The sequence below is a fragment of the Artemia franciscana genome, chromosome 15, assembly GCF_032884065.1.
Source record: "Artemia franciscana chromosome 15, ASM3288406v1, whole genome shotgun sequence".
Taxonomy (NCBI): domain Eukaryota; kingdom Metazoa; phylum Arthropoda; class Branchiopoda; order Anostraca; family Artemiidae; genus Artemia; species Artemia franciscana.
This window is the reverse complement of record NC_088877.1, coordinates 24,997,847-25,016,270: the sequence shown is the minus strand read 5'-3', so window position 1 is coordinate 25,016,270 and position 18,424 is coordinate 24,997,847. Positions and strand designations below refer to the sequence as shown.

At 34.4% G+C, this 18,424-nt stretch overlaps 1 protein-coding gene across 9 annotated transcripts in view; it reads left to right on the top strand.

Moving 5' to 3' along the window:
* Positions 1 to 14,051, top strand: part of LOC136036241 (uncharacterized) — a gene marked incomplete at its 5' end in the record, with an annotated part of 165,865 nt that extends 151,814 nt beyond the window's left edge. For 4 of the 9 annotated variants that reach the window (XM_065718349.1, XM_065718346.1, XM_065718345.1 and 1 more), the window contains 3 exon segments: positions 4,848 to 4,968; positions 10,814 to 10,965; positions 13,730 to 14,051. In XM_065718349.1, coding sequence (XP_065574421.1) covers positions 4,848 to 4,968; positions 10,814 to 10,965; positions 13,730 to 13,850 — 394 coding nt within the window. 9 annotated transcript variants of the gene reach the window in all.
* Positions 14,052 to 18,424: the final 4,373 nt, after the last annotated feature.

The window sequence follows — 18,424 nt, the reverse complement described above, 5'->3', positions numbered from 1 at the left end:
TTTTTGAAGGATCAGACAATCTCAGTAAAAAAAGTTAGTTAGAAAGTTATTTAAAAAGAAAATATCATGTTTAGAAAGAATGTTGGATAAAAAATCATACGGTATTGCTCTTTCGTTGTAATTCTTGCTAGTTCATAAAAGGAATCATGCATGAAGATTACCGAAATCGGAGTTGAAAAAGAACATATACTTCATTGAATAGCTGCGAACAACATAATTAATCTTTGAATATCTTGCTGGTCATTCCAGGGCAGAAGTAATGACAATTTTTTTTTCTAAGGAGCTCTTTAAAGCCACGAGGAGAGAGAAGATGAAAGATTGGTTGAATTCATTAAATTGTAACTTACTGATCCATTTACATTAAAAAAAAATATAGGAAGAACCAGAAATTAAATTTATATATATATATATATATATATATATATAAAACACCCAATATACTGTTATGCAGTTTTTGTTTGTAGCAGGTGACAAGTTTGAAAAAAAAAGAAAAAAACTTGGGCGAGAAAAATCAAATTAAGAAATATGGTAGCAAATAGGTTTAAAAGATGCAGCTTTCCTCAAAAGATGTAGTTGTTATAGGAGTAGATTGCATCCTTATGTAGATGTACAGCTTGTCCGTATTTGAATTTTTTTTAACTTCTCCAACAATGTTGGGTAGTGGACTTTCGAACAGAACGTAGTTGTATTTGCAACTCGTACAGTGTCTAAAAAGTCACTGTGTATTTTTGTTCAAATTGCAGACCAAGATATAGAATTATAGCAAAAAGAAGTTAATAAATATAAATTATGTTACGTGTATATTACATTACGCATATGTATATACATTGTATATGTATAGGCTAGTATATGTTACGTATAAATTGTCAACGATAGCCAAAAAAACTAAAAACACGTTTTTTGATTTTGTACACAAAAATTCGCTTTGTGCACATATTTGTACAGGAGAGCAAAAGAACTGAAAATAAGTCTATTATACAAAAATATCTTTTGTGTTTTTAGACCTAAACTGCTAGAAAACAAACGTTTCTTGCTCTCTTCTTGCTTTGGGCTGTTTTCACTTGAACACCTAAAAATGATATTTCTTTCAGATTTTATTCTCTGTTGCAAAGAGAACATAGTTATGGGCGTATTTAGGGACTTCTTTTCTGGGAGGGAGGAATTTATTGCCTTCCTTCGATGCTTTACTCTTGTCTTAAATGACTCTTTTTATGGAAGTACTGAATATTCTTTGTATTCTCTGCCCCCCCCCCTCCTTAGAGGACATCCTGATTTTCGTTTCACCCTCGGCAGGATTCCATAAGTACAATATTCAGTAGTTTTAATTCCGTAATTTCAGTGCCGGTTACTTAATAACGTGTTAAATTGCCCAAAATCATGTTCTTTCTAGAGACTATTCTCTTTGCTGTTGATAATTAAGGTTAATTGGTTAAGACTGTTCCTAATTTTGCCTTTTTGTTCATTTTTAGAGCGAAGTCTATTTCGTGATTTTTTTTTAATTTTTTTAAAACTATACAGTATTACATAATAGTTGGTTATTTTTGTCTATATATTATCTCTTGATGAGTAGTTTTATTTTCAGTATTTACATCAATTTACATTAAATTGTTTGAAATACAAGCATGACAATTTTCAAACAGTTCGTGGTAACGAACTGTAACTAAGGAGTGATCCAGCTCAACAGTAACCGAAACTCTAAAAAACGAAACTTTGATACCAGTAGATACATCAAAATAATCGGATTTTTAAGCTGATTTTAAATATATGGGTTTCACCAAGTTTATTCCTACCCATCAAAAGTTTACGCTAAAGTATTTTATTATTTTGTAAACTAGAGTTGTGAGAAGGAGTCAAGCTGTAGCCTAAAGAGTGGGGCGCTGAGGAGGGGACAGCCCCTTTCATATACGGAATAATTTTTGTTCGGTTTAAGTTTAAATGTCGCTCCTTACCTACTATTAAAAAAACTTGTTTTTTTCTATTTAATATGTAACATAAACTAGAATAAAACTTCCGTTAAATAAAATGTTGTTTGTATTTTTACACCCGGATTTGATTTGAAGCTATTTAAAAATATAAAAATAATTTAACTCCCGAGTGTCTCTTGGAAATATAAACAATCTCGTCTTTTTTTGTAGCTGTGGCAATGTACCACATAACCGACCATATACGATAACTCTCATAGGAGTGAAAAACCACTGGCATTGTTATAAAATTCTGGGCTTTTTGGAATCTATCTGGAGGTGAAACGAAAATTAGGACATTTTTTAAGAGGGGGGTTAGCAAAACAGCAAAATAAAATTTTCTGTGTTTTTTTAATACAATTTTATTTAGCTGCTAGTTATAGTTGTTTATATATTAATTCTTGATCTGTAATCTAGCTTTTATTTATCTATTTATCGGTATTTTTTTCTCTGGTATAGTTTAAAAATTGGCGCCAGAAATGTATTTGACAACCGTGCTATCAACCAGTGTTGCAGCTATTAGTGCTTGGATTTTTTTTAGTGCTTTGTCACTTTATGTTTACAACTTTTGGCTTTTTTTTAATGATGTTAGTGACCATTATTAACTATTGATAAATTTAATCGCAACTCCAAATTTATTCATATTCATAAACGAATCTATAGATCTTGGTCAGTTGATATCAAAGCTGTAGCGTTGCTTACTTTCTCTTAGCTCCATTATTAAATTTATTTTGTTTTACTCTTTTAATACTTAGCTTATATAACTTCCAATTAATTACTTTGCTAGATTTATTTGTTGCTTGAAAAATGTTTGTAATTTCTAATACCTTAACACCTTTCATATTTTTAGACACGTTTGTCTGCTAACAATTTACTAAAACTACTTTAACCAAATACTACGTGGCTCTAAATCTTGTCTGAAGTTTTTTGGGTGTTTTTTAGTAAATGTAATTTTTATACGCAGGAAAAACTGATAGTTTTGTTTAAGAAATGAAACGTAATATGCCACTTACGTAACGTCTACGTAGCTGCTCAATATGCGTATATATGTAGTTTTGAAGTCTTGGTATATTTCGTCTTAATTTATAAAACAAGAGAATAAAAGTAAACGAGCCGATTAGAATTTTCCTCCGGAAATTTTGATCGTAGATTTTGCTCTTTTAATTCTAAACACAATTTACAGAACGTTCAATAGACCATCTGTGCAAGAAATTAAGGCCACTTTATTGGAATACTGTCAACGCTGTACAAGTGGTTACAAGGTCAGATATGACCATTTAAATTCCGGCCTTTGGTTCAAGTTGCATGCTGGGCTCATTTTTATTTCTCTGGTTTGCACTGATTAAAGGACTTCTTTTTAGAGCAAAATGCGAGGGAAATTCTGGCTATTCGCACTTTCTAAAATTGGCCCACATGAAATACCAGGTGTTGTTAAATGACTCAAGGACTATCTGTTGAGCAACTAAGTTTGCTTGTGCTCACCATTTTAAGTCAGGAGATTGCACCCTAGTCAAGAAAAAAAAGAACGAAAATGTTTGAGCTGGGCAAAGGTTTTTTTTTAATGAAGAAGCAAGAAAAGATATTTTACGATTTTTTTCAATAAAAAAATCAAGAAAAAGATGTTATTCTAAATCTAGCCGACAATTGCCTCCTCCTCCCTCTAATATGTGATCCTGTCCGACTCATCTTTAAATGTGCCCAAGTCCTGTGTAATTTGGCATATTAAAAATCATACAGTCTTGTGGTCCTCTTAAACAAAGGGATAATTAAGAAATGAACTGTATAAACTCTTCAAGATCGTGAACAAATCAAGTACCCTGTACAGTTTATTTTACTGGGCAATCAGTGACATCAATTGGGGACGTACAGTGGGGTATGTACCCCTGGATATTTTTGTCCTCCCCCCTAGATTTTGAAATATATTTTTTGGGAGGTATTTTCGGTGGAAAATGCCTTTTTTGGTATTTCGTTGGTAAAATTGAATCAAAACAGCTATTTGACCCCCCCCCCTGTATTTTATCGAATTGACGTATCTGTGCTTAATGTTAAAGGAAATTATCTCTCGAGACGAATCATGGTCGGGTAGAGTAAACCCAATAAATGAACTTCCATTTTGGTTATCGAACCTCTTTTGCTTTAATCAATCGCCAGAGCTCATTCGTAGGGTATTATTTCTTAAAGCATTCAAAACGAAACTGGGGTGTTGTTTTTAAAATATGAATGTTTTGACTATTTGTATTGGTGTTTCGAAAATTAGCTTGAGAAATTTTGTAAATTATTCAAACTACATTTTGATGTACAGATTGTAAATAACTAACTACAGTTTAGCTCTATATTTTCTCATAACTATATAACAATTATTCAATAGTGAACAAATGCTACATTTTAAGAGCATTTCCAGGGTCTAGGGATTTTTCAAACGGAAAATAAAATTTTAATTTAGAATGTATGTTCAGTATATCATTTGTTTTGCTCTCTATTAATAGTTTGTATGAACCCCAGATATTAAATACAGAGACAGTAGTATAGCCAGAAGGACGTCAATGGGCTTTTGGTCCTTTCAAATATGTATGTCAATATCTTGTCAACCTTTCGGAAAAAAAACATCTTGTCAAAGGTCCCTTCATGTCCGGTCATTGGGATAGGCGTATCTAGGGTTCTCTTATGCAATGGAATGTGATCCAAACCCCATAAAATGCAGCTTCGGCTACTAATTTCCAGTATTGGGTCGGAATGAGGCTCCTTGGACTAAAATTGGGGAGTAAAATGGTCCCCTCAAGTGTGTATCTGTGAATTGTATCACTATAATCAACCTAAAAAAAATCGACCAGTCACCTGGTAGCTTTTTTGCTTTGCTTATACTTGACGCTTTAATCCTTTTCTTAGAACCCCAAATTCATCTGGTGCTGGTGTTTTTAGCTTTGGTGCTCCGGCTACTAAGACTGGTGTTGTTACGGTGAAAGATGCAATTTTACAATGGTGTCAAGGCCGTACACGTGGATACAAGGTAAACTGTCTACTAGTTGTTAGGATGTATAGTTTTCAGCATGAAACATTAATTAGTAGAGTCAACATCAGAAATTTCTCGTGGTCAATATTTAAGTAAGAAAAATATTGACACAGCCAACACGATTTACCGAATCAGAAAGGCAAGTATATATCTCTTTTATAAGTGTAAGTATTTAGGCAGGCACACAGAATGACATCAGGTTCCATTCCTCTTCCCTCTACAAAAAATTATATTTTTCTATGGCTTCCCCTCATTCTCTTAAATTCCTCAATTAATGAGGTGTTTTCATATTTACTCCCTTAAAAATTGTTTCCAAATGAATGACTTCATTTTAAGTACATTTCCTCTAATTCCCTAAGTACAGTTCCTCCTTGAGTCTATGTTTTGAATCACTGATAAAAGGGAATTATTTCACTATTTGGCAAGGTAAAAGAGTCAAAGTTGCTTTTAGTAAAATTGTGTACTTAAAACCCATACAGGCAAGCCCCCGCCCCTAAGCCTAAAGTGACCATTTCCATGGGGGACGGCAGAAATTTTTCCAGGAGGGGGGCAGACGCCAAAATAGCAGTGGTGTTTGGGTGGCAGTTTAGGTGGTTTAGGCCACCAAACTATGACTTTACCCCGAAGAGGACAACTTTGAAATCAATTTAAAATTCTGAGAAGCTAATTGATTTATAACCATCAATAACTATATTTTAGGCTTCCCAGTCAAAAAAAGTAATGCCAAACGGTGGCAGTAGCCTACTGGTTCCAACCAAGTTGATTTACTTTATTTGTAATGAAATTTGGCCACATTTGGTGATCTTTAATTGCGTATCTGCTATAATGAGGGAGTGAGTCATTTTTAGGCGGGGGTAGGGTAGATTCCTACAAAAGTACATTTCAGTGGAAAAAAGTAAATTTTTTCTGTCAGCTAATATGTTGCCAGCACAGAGGTGGAAAAGGCAAGGCAGGTCATAATCAGGCCTGCCACTAAATTCTTTTGGTTTTGCAAATACTTCTAGGGACTTAGTCATTTGAAATGGTAATATTTTTCTTTTTCTATTTATATGAAGTACTTCAAATTCAATGTATTTAAGAAATTTATGTAATATATTTGTCGATAAAAGAATCCTATTGTAGAGGTTGTGATGGCTTCAGTTATGTAGAAGGTCAAAAAGTATCACAGAATTTCCATCCACACAAACAATAATACTCCTTTTCATCCAACTGAAATTCTTTAGTAATAATATTAACAAGGACTTTTCACCAAAATTACTATTAATCGCCAATTTTATAAGTATATTCAAATTTTGTCCAAAATTGAAATTGTAAATTTAAACGTAGGACGGTACTAATAAAGGTACAATTATTGATTTACACATTCTAAAAGCAATTAACCAGGGATTTAAGAAACCGGTACCTTTAATTATATCTACGTTAGGCCGGGGTATGATTTGGAACACAATCAGAAATTAAATAAAAAAAGAGCATTTGAACTGAAATCAAGGAACAGATTTGAAACCTATTTGAACAGATTATTCTTTTTATGAAGGGGGCTGTCTCCTTCTTAGCTCCTTACTCTAACTGTAAAGTTTGACTTTCCCAAATTTGTTAAAGAAAATTTGCAATTGGAAAAAAAAACTTTCAAAGCACTAAAAAACTTCTGCTTAATGAGCAAGGTGTTGAAAAAGGGGCAGGCCCACTTATGTACAGAGTAATTTGTATTTATTTTAAGTTTTAAATTTGCTATTTTAATTGAAAATCCTTTTTAGTTTTTTAATTACATTTCATGAAACTGTAAAGTTTTATGAATGCAGTGTTTTTGGCAACGCAGAATAAAACGATCACAATTTCAATGATCTCGCTTTGGATTTTGATGGGTAATCAAACAGTTCGTAGTACCGAACTGTAAGGAGACCCGGCTCAACAGTAACCAAAACTCTAAAAAACGGAATTTTGATACCAATGAACATATCAAAAGAATTGGATCGTTATGCTGATTCCAAATAAATAGGTTTAGTCTTACCCATCAAAAGCTACAAGCCTAAGAAACTTTGTGTTATTTTCAAAAAAAAGGTGGAAAGACCTCCTTGAAATTCATAGAATTTTAATGAATATCAGGCCGTCAGATTCAGCGTATCAAAGAATCCTGCTGCAGAGGTAGCTCTTATCTCGTATTTGCAAAATGTGGAATTTTGTAATTTTTGCTAGAAAAAAACTTACGGATGCGTGTCTATTGGTTGTTTTTTTCCAGTGGTGATCGTATTGACCCAGTGGGCCTTGAACGTCGTGAGACGGCTCATTCTAATAGAAATAAAAAGTTCTAGTGCCCTTCTTAAGTGACCAAAAACTGGAGGGCAACTAGGCCCCCTCTCACGCCACTTTTTTTCCCAAAACTGTTTGATAAAAATTTTGAGATAGCTTTTTTGTTCAGCGTAGTTGAAAGGTCCTATATCTACGTCTTTGGAGATAAAATGACCCCATACAGCCCCTGGGGAAAGGTTTTTAAGCTATAAATTTGCTCGTTGTTTTTTTTTTTTTTGTTATTGGGAAGTATGCATACATTTTTTGTGTGGGAAGGGGAGGACGAATTTTCTGCTGGGAGAATTTTTCCTGGTGAGTGTAGTTTCCAGGGGGTAAAATTTTCAGGGTAAAGTTACACTGGGTGAATTTGCCAGAATTCATATACGAAATTTCTTTAAATGTCTTGCTTTCTCTTTACCGATTCAATTTTACGCGTGGATATGTTAAGGGTAATTGTCCGGGGTAAATTTTCACCAGGATTGAATTGTCCAGAGGATATTTCCTCGGGGAAGGGGTATTTTCCTTTGGAGGTGGAGCCAGGTATCCTGGCGTTATTTATAAAACCATAAGAAACTTAAAAAAGAAAAGCATGTTTTTTTTCAACTGAAAGTAGGGAACAACATTAAAACTTAAAGCGAACAGAAATTATTACGTATATGAGGGGGGTTGCCCACTCCTCGACACCTAGCTCTTTACACTAAAGTTCAAATTTTGTTCTAACTCTTTAAAAACGACTCCTGAAGCATAAAGGTCGTTTAATTAGAACAATAAGTGACTTTCTTAAAGTGCCAAAAAATTATAGCGTGAAGAGCGAGTTATTGAGGAGGGGGCAACCCCCTCATATACGTAATAATTTCCGTTCGTTTTAAGTTTTAATGTTGCTCCTTACTTTCATTTGAAAAAACTGTTTTTTTTTCTTTATTTAGTGAAACTGAGAGACAAAGATTTTTCTAAAAGTAATGGAAAAAGTATGTCAATTAAAGTAAAAGTATAAAAAAATAAAAAAGTAGGTAATTACAAAAATACGTAAAATAATAACCTACTTACAAAAACTAAGATAAAAGCTATCAGCATTCAGTTCCGTTGAGCAATGCCGAAGCGTTGGACGGATATTTTTTAACAATATCGATAGTTTTGGACTTGGTTATCAAACACCAAAATACTTAATGTCTTTAGACTCAGTGTTTATAAAAAGTAACGCATTATCCAAGTAGTTTGTTCAAAGTATAAGACTAGAACTGAGATTAAGAAAATCAAATAAAAATGTTTAATTACATATTTTAATTCAATTTTGAATACCAAAGCCAGTACATTTGAATCCTTTATACATGATAACTGTAAAAAATTAAATCTTTTTGAAAGTGACAACTAGATACATACAATCAATCCTGAAAAAAAAAATAATAATAAAAAATGAAAAGCATAACCGTTCAGGGGGAAAATACTGAAATTCCCAGTATTCCGTTCAGGGGAAAAATTTCTGATTATAGTGACTTCATATATCAGCTCATGGGTACTCTTGCAATGCAAGCAAAAGTTGACGGCATATACTTACCAAAATTACCCCTTGTTAAGTTGTTTTACTTGTGTTTTCTATAATTAAACGAGCTTTCTTGTGTTCTATCAACTTCACTAATTACTAAGAAACAAATACATATTTAGGATAATCATAAAAAGCGGATTCTTTGGTAGAAAGTTATCAATAGTTAGGCTCATAACACTTCCGTTATTGACAAGGGTCGTTATTTGCTTACCATTCATTACCATAAGAATTTTATTTCTTTTTTTTTGCTCCAACCAAATCATATAAAAAAAATGTTTATGGAAAACTGATTAGGGGTCACACAGTCACAAATTAGGACTGACATTTTGCTTATTAAGGTTAAAAATATGCTGGCAGGCAGCCAACAATGGGGCAACCAACATTTTTTCCATGGTTTTTCCTATTCTGCTCTCTTTCCTTAGTTTCCTTATGATTTCTTTCAAAGGGGGGCCATGCCCTGCCCCCCGGCTGACTTTGAAAACCCCATTTTCGCTATTTTCTTCTTTGCTTCAAAGAGTGAATTAAAAAAAAAATAATATTTAGAAACCACCACCATCGGCAGGATCTATTTACCCTTACTCTTTGTTTAATAAACGATTGTGCTGGCTTGGTTCTGACCTAGTAATCTTGTGCAAGATATGTGTCGTTTTAGCAAAGATCCAATCTAAAACATTTTGTTTGGGTTTCTGCTTTTTCTACGTGTTACGAAAAGTGTAGATAAAAGGATAAGAATTATTTATTTTTATTTTCAAAAATAATTAATATTATTTAAATATAACTCAATGTTCATGTCTATAGAATTAAAAAGTAAATCATTCTAAGCAATATGATATATTACTTCTAGACTTTATCTACGAATTATGGGTTTGCCTACATTAGATCCTCCAGAGGTGCCTCTAGGGGTGCACGGAATGTTTGAAAATGGTCTCCACTCGTATCTGCAGCTAATATTTCGAAATGTTTTCTAGTAATTAATTTTAATGGATCTAGGCGTCCCTCCCCCCTGCAGTAAATTCCCTGGAGGGAATTCTTGGAGGGAAAACTCCCTGGAGGAAATTCCCTACGGAAAATTCCCTGGAATGAGCCGGCGGCCAGGGGGCCACCGGCTCCCAATTTCACATTACTGTATAGACAATTCGCTTAACCATTGGAGGTTTTACCAGTTTGTTGAGAAACTTTAGACTGTGATATATATTCTGTGCAACTTCTTTACCTTTATATTAAGCTTCATTTTTAATTTGGAATTTCCAGGATTTTCGAGTATCTCTAAAATTAAGTATATTGATGACTTATTTCCTTCTGTGTGTAGTATTTCTGCATTTTTCTGGTGTAATTGAGTCCATTAATTGTGCATGTAAGATAATAGTGCACAGTAATGCATTGCACAGATAATTAATGTCAACAAATCGATGAAAAATTTGATTAGCATAATGCATTTCTTCATTTTTGTAGATGTATTTGAATACAATCTGGAATTTTCAGAAAATAACGTGTAATTGAGTCCATTAATTGTGCATGTAAGATAGCAGTGCACAATAATGCGTTGCATAAATAGGGAATGTCAAAAAACTGGTGAGGAATTTTGGTTAGGAATAATGCATTTCTTCATTTTATGTAGATTGTATTTTAATCTTTTCTGCAAAAAATAAAAAATTATATTTGCATTTAAAACAAAAGTAGCTATTTAATGCTATTTTTGGCAATTTTTTATGTGCCAACTTGACGAAGTCCATTCGGAAATAAACTAATGAACATGCTCTATGCTCATGCATCTGTACGAAGCACAAATGCAGTTATGCATAAACATACATACAAGATATCCTAAGGAACAAATAGTGTATTTCAATAAATTAAAAGCAATTTTCAGTTAGGTAGAATTTTTTTTGCGATAGCTAGCAATCTTCTTTCTACGTTTTCTCAGCCATTTGTTTTATGTCCATGCACAAACTAGCCTCTGAACGGTCCAAATGTAGCCATTCAAACAATTCTGTTCTCACTTCAATTTTTTTCTAGAATGTACAAATAACGGACTTCAGTACTAGTTGGACGGACGGCCTTGCTTTTTGTGCCTTAATTCATCATTTCTACCCTGATGCATTCGACTTTGACTCTTTGGAACCGAAAAATCGAAGATATAATCTTGACCTTGCTTTTAAAACTGCCGAGTAAGTAGTTAACATTGAAACTTTTTATTATGTCAAAATTTTGAAACATCAACTGTGAAGATTCACCTACCTATGCTGTTAATTTTTACGAATTACTTAAAATCCTAGAAAATTAAAATTATAGCAACATTTATTCTTTTTTTTTTTTTCCAATCAGTATTGATTGGGGTCTTTTCTGAAATGTTAATTTAATAATGAAAAAGTATGTGGGGTCATAAGAAGGATTGAAAAAATTTTTGTAGAAAATATGAAGACTATATTTTTCTTTTTGAATTATAAAAAATATAAAATCTTAGCTTTCTTGCAATTCGAGAGAAAATTTTGTTCCAAGTACTTTTCACCTGTAATAGTCTACTGTCTTATTTTAAATATTGTGTATGTTAAATGTATCTTTTTGTATAAGTCTGCTTAAAAGTATAGTTTTACTTTTGGTGGGGACCTGATGATGTCTGCCTAGCTGACAGTCTTGCCTGGCACCAATGAATCTTAGAATCACTTCCAATGACTATTTAATGTGTCGACTGCAGCTTTCCTAGAAGTCTTCAGCCAGTCTCTGTTCCATCTCCGATCATGCTCCAAAAGCCTCTCCAGTGGCGTCAATTTACGACGATTGAAAGGGGGGAATCAAAATTTATTTGTTTGTATCCAGGGGGAACAAATTTGTTTTTATTTTTTCCAATGTAGATATAAAAAAAAGTATTGTTTCAAAATCATGGGGGGAGGGGTACAAAATACAGAGGAAGACATCTCCCCCCCCCTCGCCGCCAAAACCAGCGCTTCTAAGACTTACCATGGTTCTAAGTCCCTTGAATTTCATCAAATATTCTTCTGTCCTCCTTGTTGTCATCTCCAGGAGGGTGCTGGCTTGTAGAAGAGGGTGTCTCACCGTATCTTATCTTTGGGACTACATAATGTTTGGTAAAATAGTTTAAGGAGGAGTCGATAAGGTTATAAAATATTTATTTTGAAAAATCGCTATCACAAGTCTCGATGGGCGGAATTTGTATTTTGGGGTTAAAAAACCAAAATGGAAGTCTTTTGATGATGAAGGATAGCTTCTCAGACTGTCAACAATAAAAAAATACGAATTTTTGCTTAAGGTCCTAACCTATTTAGATCGTTCTTGTGACATGAAATGTCAATGATATTAACATGTACATATATACCTAAAATGGAAAATGGAGGGCTCCACAGTGAATATAAGCAATGTTGAAGGGTCCCAATGACTTATATGTGACACTTACCGAGTTTATGGCATCTTTGTACGTACGTACTTGGTTTTGTGCCAAACATTGTTGGTGTTGAAGATTACAACGCTACTGTTCTTCTAACCTAACATTTTTTTTTCTTTTTTACTGTGATGTTTGACCCGTTCTGATTCTTGGTGCGCCGTGTCTTCTAACCGCCCGTGTCTTTGCTCTTCATTTTCATCTTTGACTCGCTCATATTCTCTGTATCGCTTGATTTCTAACCGCGTGTGTCTTTGCTCTTCATTTTCATTTTTCACACGCTTTAATTTTCATTTTCGCATATCTTCTAACCCCCCGTGTCGTTGCTCTTCATTTTCATTTATGATATATTTTGATACTTGTTGTTGCATATCGTCTAACCCCATTGGTCTTTCTTTTTCATTTTGGATTTTGACTGCTTCAGACTGTTTAGCTATGCCCTTTGCTTTAGCTGCCCGTATTGGTCTTGTCTCATTTGATGGTCCATATTGTTGATTTTCGCCCATATTAAATTTTATTTGTTCGGGTTGTTCTCTTGGTCCTATCACGTTTAATAGTTCAGATGATTCCAAAGATTCATCATTTGTAATAATTGCAAATTTTTAATTTTTTGGGCCTTCCTACTGATATGTTGTTGTTGTTTAGGGTTTGACGCGTATACAACAGCAACATATCAGTAGGAAGGCCCAAAAAATTAAAAATTCCTACTGATATTATAAAACTGGTTGCGTTCACTGGTTATGTTCCACGTAGCAAATTTATTTTATCTAAAACAGAAACAGACTAATTTTGAATTTTCAGGTATTTTTCATGTTTGAATTAAAACCTTAAAATTATTGCTCAGACGCCATAAATATTTTTGCAGTCTCCATAATAACTTTAGCGCATCTGAACTGAACTTAAAAATTGTATTGCAGTCTCTGCCAGAAGAAAGATCAGGGATGTGTTTTATCCTGCAAGAATAAAATGCAAAATTTTTGCAAAAAATGCAAGATTCTGCTTTTTTGGAGAAGGGAGCTTGAAACCTTTATAGTAGGGCTCTCTGATAATTTGAATACGATGGTAAATTTTCTCAGGCTATATATCCCATTGATAGAATAAACTTCATTTAGAGGAAACATGGGGGGGGGGTGTCATATACCTGATGTTGTGTTTCGTGTATAATTGCAACATCGTCTGAAGAGACTAGTGTCTTTTATTTCTTTCTTTCTAATACATGAATTCGATTTATAGTAGGTTCAAATCTGTGGACTTTTTGGGACACCCTTTTATATGCAGTGATATTCTAATACTGCTAACAACTTACCGCCGCACCTAGCCGCCTGATACCAATACAGCTACGCACGCGTCTCCTTCATCCCAATCTATTCAAAGCATCCCTTTTTACACCCCCCAGTTATTCCCTATTTCCCATAAATCTTTCTTGACGACATCCTCGCATCCAAACCGCAGACGACCTGCTTTCCTTTAAGTCTTAGACGGTTGGCGGAAACGGACAATCCCAAGACGCAATATCTAATTATTTTGTTTTTCAGTGAGAGAGCTGGAATTGCCCCTTTATTAGACGTAGATGACATGGTGACAATGCGCAAACCAGATTGGAAGTGCGTTTTCACTTATATTCAAACAATTTACAGACGACTCAAAGACGAGTGAAAAACGGATAGTGACTTTTTTTAGTGGCGTCAAACTTTTTTTTTTCTGTTTCAAAGACTCAAAGTCGGTATTTTATGTGTTTGTTTCTAAGATGCATTTATTCTGGTGCTGTAACTAACCAATATGTTGCGCTAGTTCATTGGTGATAGCAAGAAAACAACGTGTTTAAACTTTTTAAAATATATTTTAATTGCCGTTTAAGTGTCTTGTTTCTCAGGATCTCGCTCTTTTATTATCAGGAATTTATTCTCGAATTTAAAGAGGGATATAAATCTTATGAATAAAAGAAGATAATAAAAAGATAATTTGTTGGATCAGTTTCGTGGCGTTTTGCAAAAAGGGCACAAGTCCACTTTTCCTAATTTTACAGGAGAGCAAAATGAAAATAAAAACCACAAGGGAAAGATCTTTCTCACAAGTCGGAATTGAAGAAACTTGAAGCTTTAAAGACTGTTTCCTAGTTAACTTTTCGAGGAATTCCCATGAAATGTTCAAATTGCTGAATTGTTCGTCCTTAGAAGATAAGGAACTTACACCGTTTGGAACAATTTTTTACTCGATCAGAATTAAAGATAATCTCATTTTGAATAGACCTGTCGATATATCTATTCCAGCTATTTCGAACCATCTGCTTAACTCATTTTTGGAAAAAAGTGGACTTAGGCCCTTTTCGCAAAACGCCACGGAGTTAAAACTCTTTGCAGACTATAACACCAGGTACGTGTTCGAGTTTCTTTTCGAGAGGGGCGGGGGTTGATTTCAAAAATATAAGGGATATAGGAGCAATTGTATAAATCTGAAGATTTTGGGGTGACGTGTCTGGAGCCCTCCTCTCTCATCCTATTTAATTGAACTTCAGTGTTTGGGGAAAGGGAATAACTTATTTTCCCCTTATTCTTCTGAAAGAGTATATGCTACTGTTCTTTTGATGCCTCTCTGTCAATGCTCTTTAGGTAAATTGTAAAATCTGCTATAATTCAACTTTCCTTTAAAAGATTCTTGAACTAAACAGGGATTCGTGTTTGTCTTTGCGTTTGACGGGCACTCTATTTTAAATTTGTCTGTCTTGCATAATATTTTAGGAAAATTATCATAGGCAGCGCAATAGTGCTGCCTAAGTAAAGGGCGATGTGGGCACATTATATTATTTATTTATTTACTTTTTTCAGACTAGGGCTCTTAGTATAAGAGGAGTTGTCAGAGAAACATTGAATGGGGCTCATTCGATTGGAAATCGAAAGTTTTAGTGCCCTTTTTAATTGTCGAAAGGTATTGGAGGGCAACCAGCCCCTCCATGCAACCATCATTTCCCCCAACATATCTAATCAAAATTGTGAGATGGCAAGTTTATGCAGCGTATCTGAAAGGCCCAGTGATTATATCTTTGGAGAGCACACCCCCCCCCCCCACCACATAACCCTCAGGGCAAGGACAGTAAGTTATACTAGTTTCCCATTGTTAACATTTAAGGGTCTTATGGGAGGAGTGGTCGTATATACTTTGGAGGGAGCTTATTCAGTTGGAAATTAGAAGTCCTTTTGCCCTTTTTAATAGTAAAAATGAGCAGAGGGTACCTAGCCCGCCTCCCCCGCGTCCGTTTTTCACCAAATGCATCCGATAGACATTCTGAGGTAGTAATTTTGTTCAAAATAGTCTAAAAATCATATAACAAGTCCCCCGGGTTGAAATAACCCCTCCGAAGCTCGTAACAATCGTTGTAAGTTATGCCCCAGGGCATATAAGGTTTTTATGGAAGGGGTGGTCGTATAAACTTTAGAGGAGGCTCATTTGATTGGAAATTGATAGTTCTAGTTCCCTTTTGAGATTCAAAAGTACTGGAGGCCAACTATATTCCCCCCCCCTGTGACGTCCCCTTTTTCCCAAATGCATCTGATCGAAATTGTGAGATAGCAGCTTTGTTAAAAATAGTGTAAAGAACATTTAACAAAGCCTCCAGAGTTGACACAACCCACCAGACCCCTGGGGGATATAAGGTTTTTATGGAATGGTTGGTTGTATAAACTTCAGGTAGGGCTCATTTGATTGAAAATTGAAATTTATAGTCCCCTTTTTAAGAGTCAAAAGTGACTTAAGGGGAACCAGCACCCCTCCCCCCCCGCCCGTCATTTTCCAAAACAAATATCAACGTTTTTAGACACCCACTTTCTTCAGAATTGTTGAAAGGTTCAGTAATTATGCTTTTGGGGATTTCAACCCTCCCCCCTCAACAACTTTCAAGACAAAGGCTGTTAGCTAGACAATTTGTTCATTGTTTACATGTAGTATATGCTAATGAAAAAGGTATACACGTTTGATCTTTAATTTCCAAAAAGACAAAGGGCATTCGGGTGAGCCATTCAGAGAATGTTGAGATGAGTGTTGATGAGTGATCAAAACACGTTATGTGTAAACGTGTTCCCAAAAAGGCGTAACTTAGGAATGACTGAGTATATTAATTCAGAGCTTTTATCGAATGACAAGGGAGATGATCAATTGACCAAAAAGGCAATATTTCCGCGCTACTACTATTACTACTTACCACTACTGCTACTACTACTGCAATACTACATTAAAATATTGAAAGGAAATTTGAACTAAATCAAAAGACACTATGTGCATATACGTTATCAAAAGAGTGTATCTAAACAATAGACTTGGGCATTAATTTGGTACTTATAGAGAATACTTAAAAGGGAAGATCAATTGACCAAAAGGCAATATATGCACGATACTACTAATATTACTATCGATGCTCATTTACTACTACTACTGCTTCTGTGACAACTGCTTGTAAGGCTAAGATGAAAACTTACAGAAATATATGTATATACAAGTTATCTAAATGAAATATCAGCAACGTCAAAGTGACGGCTAATTAAATTAAATTGCAACTTCCAGGACTTGATGAGAGGAATGTTCAACTGGCCGAAGGCAATACGTTAATACTAATGCTGCTTCTAGTGCTATTACTATTAATACTGCTACTATTACAACTATGCCTAAGGTTATGAAGGTGAAATTTTCGAGGAATTTTGAGAGGGAAGGTTAACTGAATCACAATACGCCGTATGTCTGCAAGTCGTCAAATGGGCGTATCTGCAATATCTTAAGGTAGTTTAGTGTGTTAAGTTGAAACTTACCGGGCTTGTTGTGGGGGATGAACTAACTAAAAGACAACATTTACATCCTATCGCTACTACTTCTATCCATAGCACTACTATTGCTACTAATACTGCCACTAAAACTAAGTTCTCTAATATTAATTCTACTGCTACTACTATTACTGTTGTGACTGCTACTAAAACTAAGTGTATTAAGACGAATTTTAGGGGAGCTGCTGTTCTTTGTCTCAATTTGGTGGCAGCTCATACATTTGGCAGTCATAAATGGGAAATTGTTTGGTGCAAACCTTCGAATCTTGTAAATTTGCATCACTCGCATAATTATTGCCTTCCAGTGTTTTGAACTCTAAAACCCTCAAAACCAAATCTAGGAAGTAAAATAAAAGGTCAATGTTGGTATTACCAGAACATTTTTTTTGGGGTCATGAAACTATTGTTAATAGATGCATTTTGACTTTTTGAACTTCTTTTCTCTCTTGCAAAACTACCGCAAACTCGCCGTTATGGAGTTATTCCGGCCCAAATATTCTTGTATTTATACATATAGAATTGCAATCATTTCCGTTTTCGTTGATCGGAAATTTGAAATCGCTAACGTTTTAAGACCGAAAATTGCTCTGTGGCTTTTAGAGACAATTTTTGTTAGGTTAGGTTTGCGGTAGTTTTACAAGAGAGAAAAGATGTTCAAAAAGTCAAAATGCATCTATTAACAATAGTTTCATGACCCCTCAAAAAATTGTTCCGGTAATACCAACATTGACCAAATAAAGTACATACATTGAAAGGATTATTACTTTAATGTCGTTACTAAGTTGCATATCATGAGCTGAGAGGCTATCCTAGGAATAAATTATCTTATTCTGCTTATTTGTTTCGTCAAACAGCCAAAGCACAAATTAGGCTGATATAAAGTTATTAAGTTAACTAAGGAGCTGTCAAAATCTCCGATTTTTTTTTCTCGGATTAAATTCTCGAACAGTAGGATGATTTCGCTCTCAGCTCATGATATACAACTTGGTAACAACATTAAGGTAATAATCCTTTCAATGTATGTACTTTATTTTACTTCCTAGGTTTGGTTTTGAAGATTCATGGTTTTATTTTGCCTCCACTAGAGCCGGTTTCTATTCTTATAAGTTACTTCTGCTCTTTAGATTTAATAATTTAGCTGTTTCATAGCGTACAAACGCACCTAGAGAAGATAGTTTCGAATTGTAAATTATAGAGAATTTAAGTTTAATTTACACTTATTCATTCTAAGTCTTTATTTAGTTTAAATATTTACATAATTCTACTCAAAAAGTCAGAGAGTCTTGCTGCGCTTAAAAACCGTCGAAAGTAGAGTTTGCTGATGATTCTTCGGAGAATTTAATGAACCAAGAATTTGAGTAGTAAATCAACACAGATAATAATACTACTACTAACGACTCATTGCAGCACTAGGCCACCTGA